The sequence below is a fragment of the Mus caroli genome, chromosome 3, assembly GCF_900094665.2.
Source record: "Mus caroli chromosome 3, CAROLI_EIJ_v1.1, whole genome shotgun sequence".
NCBI lineage: Eukaryota > Metazoa > Chordata > Mammalia > Rodentia > Muridae > Mus > Mus caroli.
In genome coordinates, this window is record NC_034572.1 from 23245853 (window position 1) to 23259163 (window position 13311).

General features: G+C 41.4%; 1 protein-coding gene across 4 annotated transcripts in view; it reads left to right on the forward strand.

The window, feature by feature from the left end:
- Pld1 (phospholipase D1) overlaps window positions 1–13311 on the forward strand; it is a 185060-nt gene that overhangs the window by 158999 nt on the left and 12750 nt on the right. For all 4 annotated transcript variants that reach the window (XM_029475235.1, XM_021157476.2, XM_021157475.2 and 1 more), the window contains 3 exons: window positions 3381–3494; window positions 5850–5899; window positions 11044–11178. In XM_029475235.1, the coding sequence (XP_029331095.1) occupies window positions 3381–3494; window positions 5850–5899; window positions 11044–11178 (299 nt within the window). The remainder of the gene's footprint in view (window positions 1–3380; window positions 3495–5849; window positions 5900–11043; window positions 11179–13311) is intronic.

Sequence of the window (13311 nt, forward strand, 5' to 3'; positions counted from 1 at the left end):
CACCAGAAGAGGGCGCCAGATCTCGTTACGGATGGTTGTGAGCCACCATGTGGTTGCTGGGATTTGAACTCTGGACCTTCGGAAGAGTAGTCGGGTGCTCTTACCCACTGAGCCATCTCACCAGCCCGAGACTCTGTCTTAAAGACCATGTGGACAGGTGCTGAAGGGGACACATGAGCTTGGCCTCTGGCTTCCATACACATATGTAGGCACATACATGTGCGTTCACACACATGCACAAAATCTTAACACACACACACAAATAAATATATTTTAGAAATCATATAAAATAAATAGAAAGGAAGTGGGCTGGGGCTTGTTCTAGTTCCTGTAGAATCCTGCTTAGAATGAAAAAACAATTTTCACTAGCTCACTCATTTTTTTATTTTTAATTAAAAAAAAAAAAACTGTGTTTGTTTATTTTCTGAGACAGGGTTTATCTGTGTAGCCCAAGTTATCCTGAAACTCCCCCTGTAGACCAAGCTGGCCTCGAACTCAGAGGGCTAATAATGCAATACTGATAGCAGCTTTATTCCCAACATCCACAAGGCAAAGCAACCCAACAGTCCACTAGCAGATGAATGTGTACACACAATACAGAAGAATATTCAACCACAAAGCTGAAGGAGCTCTGAAGCATGCCACAGTTTGGGTGAACCTTGAGGGTAGTGTATTAAGGAAAACAAGTTAGACCAAAGTGGACAAGCCTCATGTGATTCCTCATATATGCAAAAATCCAGGTAGAGTAAACTAGAGATAGCCAGGGACTCTAGGGGGTGGGAGGTGGGGGATGAAAGCTGGGGAGTAGGAATGAAGGGACTTCTATCTGTGATGATGATGAAAAGCTTTGAATAGGGAAGGCATCATGTAAAATTAGGGCCACAATTAATGATGAAGACTCTTACAGTGGACAGAATGCCCAATTTTATATTTTATATATTTACCATAATGAAAATTCAAATGAAATATAATTAAGAAAAATATCAAGTATAGTTTGACCTACTTTTTGCTGAAATGTTCTTTGAATCTGACTCCACCCCCATCCTCCCAGCCAACAGAGCACACTGAAAGCATGGGTTCTCTACTGAAGGCTGCCCCAAATAGAAAGCTATGTGAACCTCCACCCTGTGTGTTGGAACAGGTCAGCCCTCAGCACAGGCCATGAGCTTGTCATGAATGAGCAAGACACAGAGCTTATGGGTCACTTCCTGGCCACGGTCTGGGAAAGAAGTGGCAGATGTGACCCGGTTCTGACTGCAGAGCCAGGCAGCTCCAATGAACAAGGTGACCTAGAAGTGCTTCCATCCTGGCTAGGAGCTAAGCTGACTTGCTTTATTAGCACGTGGGTGGGGTACTGTGGACATCACTGGAATGACTATGGGACGTCTCACAGGAATATACTTTTGTTAAGTGTCCACTTGGGTTCATGCGGTCTTTTAAATGTGGACTGTGGGAAAGTAGCTCAGGGCTTCCTGTTCTTCTCCTGTGTCCTGTTTACCATTTAAAGACTGTGCCTTCTTGCCTAACCAAGGCAGTAACCAGGGCTGTTCACATCTTCTCTGTATTCTTGCCAACTCAAACTATGTTTGCCATCTAGTGAGTAATCCCTGACATTGCAGCAGTTTCCCTCAAATGCCTCATTTCTCAGCCAGACTTTTCATACTATGGTCCCTTTGATGGTCACTTCTGCCCTGTGTTGTCATGAATATATGGACATTTAGACCCAGCTGTTAGGTCTGACCATTAGAACAGAGAAAATTCTCACAAGAAGGGTCTCTTCCTCTGTTCACAAGAAGACGAGCTATGACCATTAGGTATAATAAACAGTTTAAGCAGGATGACCCTTGAGAATTAGCCAGCAGAGAGAATGTGCTCAAGCAAACTGTATTTGTGCACTGTGAGGTATCCAGCATCCCCCTCAAGCTTTCTCTTTTTCCTGTGTATTCATAAGCAAAGCCAGAAGCGTTAAGAGTTTGGGACTCTCGCTGTACATGTTGCCTAGTGGACTATCTAGCCTGTGGTCAAGGATAGCTATAAAGTCAGCCTGATGCAAAATGTTAAACTCACACAAACCATTATGAGAGGGTTTTCACTAACTCCATTTTACCATTCCCCAGCATAACCTTAGTCGATGACAATGTCCTGCCTTGGTGTCAAAAGGCTTGATATGTCTATCAGAGCATAGTGTTCTGGGCTTCTGAATACACATCAAAAGAAAGAGCTGCATTTTCTTCTATTGTTCTAGCTGTCATTAAGAAGCTTCGGTTTCCTTTAAAAGGTGGCCTGAAGATACTGTGTTCTATAAGCTGGGGATTTGAAAATGAACACTGGCTGGGACTTGCTCAGTGGGTAAAGGTGGTTGTCACACATGTCTGCTGACTTAAGTTCGGTCTCAAGAGTCCATGTGAAAGAACAGTGGGAGGCGAGAACCAGCTCCATAAAGTTGTTCTCTGAACTCCTCACATGGGCTGTAGCGTGTGTGCCTATGCCCCATATACACAATAATAGTCCTTTTTAAATAAAGTATGGGCCATTGAGATAGCCCAAACGGTAAAGATGCTTGCTGCCCAGACCAATCTCTGAATTCAATCTCCAGGATTCACATGGTAGAAAGAGACAAGTGAGTCTCACAAGTTGTTTTCATACACTCTCTCTCTCTCTCTCTCTCTCTCTCTCTCTCTCTCTCTCACACACACACACACACACACACACACACCTGTGCATAAATGTTTTAAAAATAAAATAAAAAATAACAACTAGTCACTCAGAATTCTTGAAGAATTCCCAGTAACATTCTGGGGCTGGAACCTCAGCATTCCTAAATACCGATGACTCTGTTTTGAAAAACACACTGAATCCTATGTGTATATTTGCTTCTAAGACATAGGCACCGGTACCCCCACAGTTATGAATCAAATGCCCACAATTTGCCAAGCTGTGGACTGCATAACTTAATAGTAATTATCTCTATATATGTCTATGTATCTATGTCTGCACATATGGATACACATATTTAAATAAAATCCGATTTAAAATTATATAGTCTCATTATAGTAACACCCTTTTCTAAACTTTGGTATAAGTCACTTCCTACACCCTCTTTCATGAGATCAGCAAGATTTATTTTAAACTGCCTTCTGTCCTGCAAAGTATGATGAATGTAGAAGAGGAATCTGACACAATTCCCCCTTTACTCCCAAATTAAGTTTATCATACAGCATAGCACTCAGATCCCATAGTGATAGCTGGGATCCAAGAGTCATCCAAGCTGAGTGAAGAAGGCTGTGTGGAGGCATTTTCTTTGTCCCTAAAGCCCTGTGGTCTGCTTGGATGGTGATGTAGCTGCTACTTGGTTTTATTTCTTTATTTTTCTTTTGCAGGGAAGGCCAGAGATATCGGGTGTACATTGTGATACCGCTGCTGCCAGGATTCGAGGGAGACATTTCCACAGGCGGGGGGAACGCTCTACAGGCAATAATGCACTTCAACTACAGGTACCCTGAAGGCCAAGGAGGGAGCTACAGTGTTTCTACTTATTTGCTCAGTAATGCGCTTTTAAACCTTAGTCTTTACAGGGTAATGAAATTCAGATGTCGCAGTTATCCATGGTGGCTCTGTCAAGTGTAACAGCACCAAAATACTAGTCATTCTGTGTATGTCTCTTTCTGTCTCTGTCTGTGTCTCTGTCTCTTTTCCTTCCCTCCCGTCCCCTCCCCTCCCCTCTTCTCCTTTCCTTCCCCCTCTCCATCTCACTATGTGCTGCCTGGAACTTGCTATGTAGACCAGGCTGGCCTTGAATTTCAGAGCTACTCCTGCCTCTGCCTCCAGAATGCCCAGCTAGTGCCTCTTTTGTATTCATTTGAATACATCATATTAATGAAAAATATCTATGCACTAATCCCTTTATTGTTTCCAGGAAGTAGAGAAAAATAAAACAGGAGAAGTAAGTGCTAACACAATGCAGGTACAGTTTGAGCACCTTCAGTTAGAGCAGAGAGGACAACCTGAATATTTTCTTTATGTTTTACACTTTTCTAATCATCCTTTTAGGGGTTATGAGGGGGAAGAATGAGACTTTATAGTGGACCAAACAGAGACGGGTTCAAAGCCTTGGGCACACTTGGGTGGAAGGTGACATGCACCTTGCTTGGCTTCAAAGGACCCCAGTTGCTTCTGACAGTTTGAGGTGCCTTTGGGTGGGATTGTGGTGGTGTTTGATGGCCCAGGATGTCCTGAAACTCCCTGTGTAGCTGAGGCTGACTCTGAACTTGTGATCTTCTTGCATTTACTTTCCAAGTGCTGTGAGTATGCATGTGTGATGGATTATATCTGTGTGCCACCGTGCCTGGTTTGCAGTGCTGGGGACGACCCAGGTCTTCCTTCCTGCCTAGTAGTTGGTTTTGTTCTCCCACTGACTGCCACCTCGTGCCTGTTCACCTGCCAGGATTTTAAGTGAATGATTAGTGCTGATGCTGGTTCCCAGGGGTGAATCCACCTGGCTACAATGACAGCCTTTGGTCTACACATTTGGGCTGAAGATGGGTTCATCTCTGCTGTTGTCTGATGTGGGGCATAGCCCTGTCACATTGGTGATGTTTAACTGCACTCTGTCTGCTTTCTTGGCAATTCAAATATTCCTTTTGGAATATTGTCCGCTGTGATTATTTCCTATGACTGTTTCTTGATATTTTTGAACCAGCTGAATGATATACACACTTGGCTGCTGTTCAGCAACCCAAACTATAACCTTTCGTTATGAAAAACATATCTATTTGAAGGCTATCAGCCTTCCCAGGCATGCTGTATTAATTACTTTTATACAACAGGCAGATGGAACGAAGAATTTTTGTTTTCTTTCCTTTTTATATAATTTTTATTATCATCCAAATCAAGTATTTTCAATTTTAATTTTAAAATGTTTATGAGCACATACTAATTGTAAATAATACTGTGTTTGCTATAACATTTTCTTACAAGCATCTAATAATTTGATCTTATCTACCCCCCACTTTTGTCCTCTGTCACTCAGGCCACCCGACCTCTTTTTTGCTTTGCTTTCCCCTTCCTCTTTCTTCTGTGAACCTGTGAATTCCTTTAGTGTTGTTTGCGGGTGCATTCATGAGAGGTGATTTGTGGTGGCGTGAGCATCCTGGTGGCATGCCACTGAAGAAAATGCCCCCTGTGACATGATAGAACCTCAGGATGGCTGGTGCCCCTTGCTTGTCTGTTAGAGTCATCAATATTTAACAGTTTGAGAGACCAAAATTCCTCAGCAGAGCCAGTTATTTAAACCTTGATTTTTCTCATGTCCAGGTTTTTGCTGACTCGATGGAAATAGCCCAGTAAAATAGTTTGCTCTGTCCCTGGTGCTCTGCCAAGAGTTTGCCCTTTTCACCCCCGAAAGCAGGATGACTGTATAAGTGCTCTTATCTGGGAAGACTCCCAAACTTATCGTTCCCGTCACAAGGTTTTCTAAGGGAAAGTTCATGCAGAGCCCATCTCTCTCCCTAAAACCTGGATCAGTCTTATAACCCTTCCATCAGCTCACCTCAAAATAACTACCTTGGTTTTTTTCAGTAACATTACAAAAAACAAAAAATGCTGTTACAGTTGTAACTTTTGAAAATGGGCATAGCACTTTCTCATGAAAGTGCATGTCCTGTTTCTGCTTGGGTTAGGATCATGTCCACAGGTACTGATGTCAGACTTGGTTATTGGGCATCTCCATAACTGTGCCTTTACAGGTGTGGGGACCTCTGTAACTGTGCCTTTACATGTGTGGGGAACCTCCACAACTGTGCTTTTACACATGTGGGGACGTCTGTAACTGTCTCTTTCCATGTTTTCAGAACCATGTGCAGAGGGGAGAGCTCCATCCTTGAACAGTTAAAGCCAGAGCGTAAGTCGTGCTTTTTTTTCTTCTGCAATTGTTTCAAGGGAACATCAGGAGTTAGCAGGATTAGAGGTGGAGAGGATGCTGACATACCCTTTGTCCTTTTTGTTCCATCTGGAACCTGCTTATGGAATGGTGCTCACACTAGTAGGAGTAGGCCTTCCTACTTAACCAATCTAGAAAGCCCGTCATGCACACATCTCAAATGGATAAACAAAAAACTATCCTGGCAAATGTGAATGTCACATAGTGTCTTTACATGTAAGCCACCTCACGAAATGCTCAACAGAGGTAAACCATCTTTTCTCATTAAATTGCCCAAAACAGTGTTCAAAGGAAAACACCCATGCATGAGGTATGTGAGTAAGAAACACTAGAAATACTCTGCAACTTTTATTGATTGATTAACTTTTATAATATCAACAATTGCTGAGCAGTCTCACAAGGACTGTCTGTGTGCATTCTCCACTTGCCTCCAGCACAGTCCTGTATGGGTCATCTCTGTCTTAAGGATGAGCAAAACACTTCTATGAGGCAGGCCAGTGGTTGCCTATTGCATCTGTTTATGCAGAAGTCCAGGGATTCTCATAGCACTTTCTTATACTTAGTGAAAACAGCCCATGACATAACCATCTTTGTGATCTTTGAGACAACTATAGATGAGGAAGGAAACACTGCTGCAGCTCTTCCTACACATACACTCAAGTGGGTATGAGAAAAAAAAGAAGGAAAGAATGAGAGAAAAATGTTTGCTCCATATATATATATACATATACATACATATATATACATATATATATATATACATACACACACACACACACATATATATATGGGACCAGTATCCAGACCATGTAAAACAAATCTTATAACTCATAGTTAAAGAGAAAATTAGCTCATTTTTAAAATAAATAAAATACCTAAATAGACATTTAATTTCAAAGAGATGCAGAGATAATTAGTAAATACATGAAAGATGTTTAATATCACTTGCCACTGGGAAAAAACAAGTGAAACTCACCTTGAGATGCCTTAACCTCCTCTAGGATGGCTAAAATGACATCAGGTATTGTCAAGGACGTATGAACAGTGGGATCCTCATACATTGCTGTTGGGAATTCAAATTGGTACAGTGTCATTTGAAAACAGTTCGGTAGTTCCTCAGAACTAGAGTTCCAAATAAGCCAGAAATTTTCTCTAATATATATACATACATACATATACACTGCATCTATTCAAAATTTGCATATGAGTGAGTGGTCATAGTCAAAATAGCCAGAAACCATACAATGTCCAATAACTGATCAATTATATGATCATTATATGAGCTTGTGTGTGCATACATGAAGGCCAGAAAAGCACATCAGATATCCTGGTCTGCCATTCTCTGTCAATCATAGTGATGGGCTAGTACTGATAAACTATAAAAAGCAATGAAACAGTATGTGCTACAATATGGATGAATCATGTAGGTACTGGCCTAACTGAAGGAAGTCAGGCACAAGAGGCCACATGTTATACGGTTGCATTTTTATGAAATATCTTTACTCGGTGAATCCATAGCAACAGAAAGAAAGTTTTATGGTGATTGCTAAGGTCTGAGGAGAGTAGGTAGAATTGGATGCCAAGTAGGTGGGCATGGGGAGAGAAAAGAAATGTCTTAAAATTAGGTCATGGTGATGGCTACATAGCGCTGTGAATATACTTCTTAAAAATCCAGACATTCAGAACACAGACCTAGTACAGTGGTGCACATCTGTAATCCAAGCATTCAGAAGAGGGGGAGGAAGGTCATCCTTAGACAGGTCACCCCCACTCAAGGTCATCCAAGGTCATCCTTAGATAGACAGGTCATCCCCACTCAAGGTCATCCAAGGTCATCCTTAGATATACAGCATGTGCAAGGACAACTTGGGATATATGAAAAATAAATCTCAAAAAAAATCTGCCTCAAACAAACAAACAAAAAAATCTGTGGTATGTGGCAGTACTTGACTTTGAGTCAGCACTTGGGAGGCAGAGGGAGATGGATCTCATAGAATTGGAAGGTAGCCTGGTCTACATAGTGAGACCTTTTCTCAAACAAATAACCAAAATAACAAAATAAACAAAACCATCAAAAAAAATCCATCTACTGAACCATAGTCTTTATTTATTTGCACTTCTGAGATTGGATAGAAAGCCTTGTACACACAAAGTGGGCACTCTGCCACTGAACCTTAGTCCCAGGCCTGAATTGTACAACTAAAAGTGGGAAATTTCATGCTAAGGAACTTTAGGAAATATTTATAATTTTTTTAAGTTTTTAGAGGATTTGTTAGCTTTAAAAACTATAGGACCCCACTGAGTGTGATAGTGTGTGCCTTTACTCTCAGCACTCAGCAATGAAGAGGCAGAGGCAGAACTCCGTGAGTTCAAGACCAGCCCAGTCTACATAGTGAGTTCTAGGACAGGCATAGTGAGACTCTGTCCCTCAAAATAAGTAAGTGAGTAAATAAATAAATAGACTTGAATTTCCGCTATCATATATGCACACACATGTCTATCAGTGTTGGAAAGTTTAGGAAATTTTTACTTATGGTGTGTTCAGACACAGTTATGCACATTGCCTAACTGTACCCAGGAGAGAGCAGATGTCCCAGAGTGTCACCTTGGTCTCTATGGGTTGATGAATCAGTTTATATAAAAGACATACTGAAATAACAGTGTAGGAAGGCACCCATACTGCTAATGCTTGTAAGGAGCCGGTGAGGGTACAGGAGAGTCAGGAATCAAAGCCAGTGGCTGCTTTTCTTTCTCATCCTGCACTTGAATAAAGCGGTTTTCTTTAGCTCCAGACCCTTCATCTCGCCTTTGTCATTCAGGGGAAAGAAATTGGATTTTAACTTAAGAAACAATTTCAGTGGTAAGCCTGCTTGAGGGAAAGTTTCTAAGCACCCTGAGAACAAGTCACAATAAGGCCTCTCTGTGGGGGAAAGATTCGTGTTCTAAACGTGGAGAGAGAAGATTAATTACAGAGTGCCCTCTTCTGAAGCAAAAGATTGAGTTGCCAGGTTGAGAAAGTTAAGCAGCAGCTTGCTTTGATCCCTGACTCTCCTGTACGTTAACAAAAACAAACCTGGCAAAGGCCAGATGAAGGGTCTGAAGCTAAAGAAACCCGCTTTATTCAAGTGAGGATGTTGCCCGGTTTGTTTTTGTTAGCTTGTGGTGGGCCTTCTCATGGCTGTCCTAGATCTCATTTAACCTGCTGCTGAAGTTGAAACGCACCTGGAACTTAAATGCTGTTCTAATGTAACATGTGTTAACATGGAGGGATTGTGAATATTTCATGTATGTAGGACTTTTGTTTTCCTGTATGTAGAATGGTATAATGTGAAGCAACATCAAATCAGCTCTTTTTGTCCGTGCTCTGAGATCGTCCACACACATAGATGAAGGATGATCTGTCACTGCCAGACTCCCCTTGTGAACCTAAGAATGAGTTTCTTTCCAAGATACCTGAATTACTATAGCATCCGTGGCAAAGTAGAAAGCCTGCATAAGAAATGGGAGGCACAGCAAACAGACCATGAGTTTCCACTTGGTCTATTACTGTGTTCATAATCTCCTAAAGAAAAAGATATGATACGGAATGTGATTTGGCTTGGGTCCTCTCATTTGTTCTGGGGCTCGGACTTTGTGCAGAACAACAGCTTGAGGGAGGGAACCATAAGACCTTAAGACAACACTCAAACGGTGGTGGTGACTATAGTCGGGTGTGAATTGCAAGTCTTGTCACATGATGAGTGAGTCTGTTAGTTGAGTGAGCTGCTAGTCACAGTGCAAGCCTAGAACTGTTCACTCTAAACAAAATCTCCCTCTTACCTATCATTAATGATTTAAAAGGGAGAATTCGTTGACAGTTGCATACATGCCTACAATGTGTTTTCATTTTTACCTCTTGCTGCCCTCTCTCATCTCCTCCTTCCCAACCAATCCCAGTCCTGCTTTCATATTGTTTAGTTTTCCAGTGACTCACTGAGAGTAATTAACATTGTCTTCAGAAGTGTAGACAACTTTTCCGTAGCTACACCACTGAAGAAAATGGTCCCTCTTTCCCCAGTCACCAAGTGCCAATAGCTCTTCAGGGAGGGTTGGAACCTCATAGGCCCCGCCCCCACCCATGATGTAATGTTGCTGGGTCCCCATCTTGTAATGGTAGTCAGAGCTGCTGTGAGTTCCTAAGAACGGTGGCCATGCATTTAAGACAGCAGTTCACAGCACTCCTCCCTCTCCCAGGGGAAGATTCTTTAATTGGCAACATTTCTCTGTAGCCGTAGTAAACAGTCTAAAATGCTTTGGGCGCTGAATGTGCTACATATATTTTATGGTTCTGACATGAACTTGTCCTCTTGAATCACTGAAATCTTGTGTTGTCTTTTCTGACTTCTCTCCTCAGTAGTTAACCCACGAACTCGTTAAAAAGTTCAAATTGGGGTATATTTCCAGATTGCATCAGCCAAAGAAAAAAGACATTACAGTATGATTTTTAAAAAAATGTAGTCATTGTCCTCACTAGCTTTAATGACATAGCATAGAGTCATCTCAGAAGGGAATCTCAAAGGAGGGATTGCTTATCTCAGATTCGCCTGTGGACGTATCTGTAAGGGATTGTCTACTGTGAACTGCACCAACCCTTGGAAGGTGGTCTTGGGATGGATGAGAAAAGAGCTAAGCATGAGCCAGGGAACAAGCCAGAGAGTGAGGTAGCAAGCATCGCTCTTCTGGATCCTGCTTATGCTCTTGCCTGGAGCTCCCGCCCTGACTTCGCTCAGTGATGGACTGGGATCTGGAAGAAAAAGGCAAAGCCTTTCCTCTCCTAAGATGCTTTTGCCTACAGAGTTTTGTTACAGCAACAGAATGAAGCTGAGATACTCATCCAAGTTATTAATATAAATTCTCTTGTACTTTCCTGGTTAAAATTTGCAAAAGAAATGTGTGTGTGTGTGTGTGTGTGTGTGTGTGTGTGTGTGTGTACACATTACCATATTGTATACCTGTATTCTAAGTAACCTGCTTAAGTGGCATATATATCTGGGAAAACAAAAAAATTGAGGTACCTTAGTTGGGCATGGTGATATTGATTTTAGCATTTTTCTTTTGATTCCCAGTTGGTAATAAGTGGATAAATTACATATCGTTTTGTGGTCTGAGAACACATGCAGAGCTGGAAGGAAACCTAGTCACCGAGCTCATCTACGTCCACAGCAAGTTGTTAATTGCTGATGACAACACAGTTATTATTGGTAAGTGTGTGGCCTGTGGCTATGCTTTTTGTCACTGACAGCCGTCTGCCTCAGTTGCCCTTGCTTCCCCATACTTCCTCGGCAGCAGAGACACTGCCATATAACACTGGACTGTTTCAGAGACAGTTCTCTTCTGTTGAATTCTTCCTAAACCATTTTGTGTGTTTTTGTTTTTAATCTATAAAGTATTAGAAATCAGAGCAATGAAAGGGACTTTGGACATATTACAGTACTACAAGCTGGGGCTTAAACCATTCATTTATCCATATGCCTGATCTCATTGGTACTCTCAAAACGTTTGCTTGTTTGTTTGTTTGTTTGATTGATTGATTGATTGATTGATTTGATTTTGTGTGTACTGTGCATTTTTGTGTGGAGGGTCCTAGGAATTGAACTCCAATCATCAGGCTTGGCTTGGCAGCAAGTGTCTTTACCTGCTGAGCCATATCACTACCTGATCTTATTAATTTTTCATTATTTCCTTACTTTTATTTTGAATCCATGTAAGTAGATTTCTGGGGTTGGAGGGAGAGAAAATCAGCAAGGAAAGTATTTCCAACAAGAGAGTCTTGTGGGTGTCTTGTGTTGATTTCACATCCATTTGACCTTTCCTACAGATCCAGAGTTGGGTAACCGTCAAGGTCAGAAAAGTGTTAAAGTATTATTGTTGTCTGTGTACTTCCCAATACTCTTTCTAATGCCTGTGTTTTGGAGACCCTCAATCAAGATGTTGAACCATGAGCTTTGCTGAGATCTGTGGAGTTGGAGAGAGAAGGATGTTTCAGTGAAATGACATAGCCCTATTATAAGATCAGTATCCTTCTCTGATTAAGGATAAAGATGTATGTCTATAGAGCACTCTTCCTGTTCCTCTTTCTGGCTCCAGAGAGAGGCATGCACATTCTGGATTGGATCTTCTGGGTCAGAGGGTGTATACTCAGCCTCCTTCTAGGTTTATATACACTGGACATCCTGTGTTCCCATTACAGGATTATTTCTCATTTAATATTATGTTACATGAATGAACACTAGAAAGGTGAATAGGATGCAGAAAATTAATAACCTTTCCTACTTAGTGTTTGAATTGCTGCAATGAAACGAAAAGCAAGTTTGGCTTACACTTCAACACCGTAGTCCATCACTGAAGGAAGCCAGGACAAATATCCAGACAGGGTAGGCATGTGGAGGCAGTAGGTGATGCAGAGGCTATGGAGGGATGCTGCTTACTGGTTTGCTCTTTATGGCTTGCTCAGCCTGCTTTCTTATAGAAACCGAGGCCATCAGCCCAGGCATAGAACCAACCCACAATGGGCTGGCCCCTCCCCACCAATCTCTAATTAAGAAAATGGCTTACATTCAGGTCTTATTGAGGCATTTTATCAATTGAGGTTCCTTCTTTTAGATGACTCAAGCTTGTCATAAAACTAGCCAGCATGTTACCTGTCTGAAAGTGTGCTGTTGAGAGAATAGTGGATGGCACTTCTGTGAGTCCTGCTCATCTGTTTTAAATAAAATGTAGCTTCTCGGCTAGATTAAGACAATTCCCTAGTCTTTAAGAAACTAAATGTCATGAAGTGTTTTGACAGTTTTTGGCAGTTCTATGCCTTTTTCATCTCTAGCCTCCACGGAGATAAGAAAAAAATTATCATATCTAACAGTAGTGAAATGTTTTATCTGGAATCTAATTTTGGAAAAATGTAATTCTGAACCAAGAAAAGGTACATATCTCAGTGTATATAGGTGCGTACATGTATGTATATTTCTGTAAACATGGCTTGAATATCTCTATATATGCATTTATATATAATTAGAAAGACTGGAGAGATAGATTCTTTCAACTATTTATGCAGAGTAGTTTCTAAGAAGCACTCGTTGCTTCTGAACCTGTGCGTCATGAACCTTTGGGACGCAAACATCCCCATCACATGGGGTTGTCTAAGACCATCCATAACAGTACCAAGGAAGGAGTAACAGAAATAATTCTATGGTTGGAGTTCACAACTACACAAGAAACTGTATTAAAGGTTCACAGCATTAAGAAAGTTGAGAACCACTGCTCCATGGGGACTTACCACCTATAGTTGATAAGTCAATTTCAAATGGATCAAAGAGCTCAACAAAAAACCAGGTACA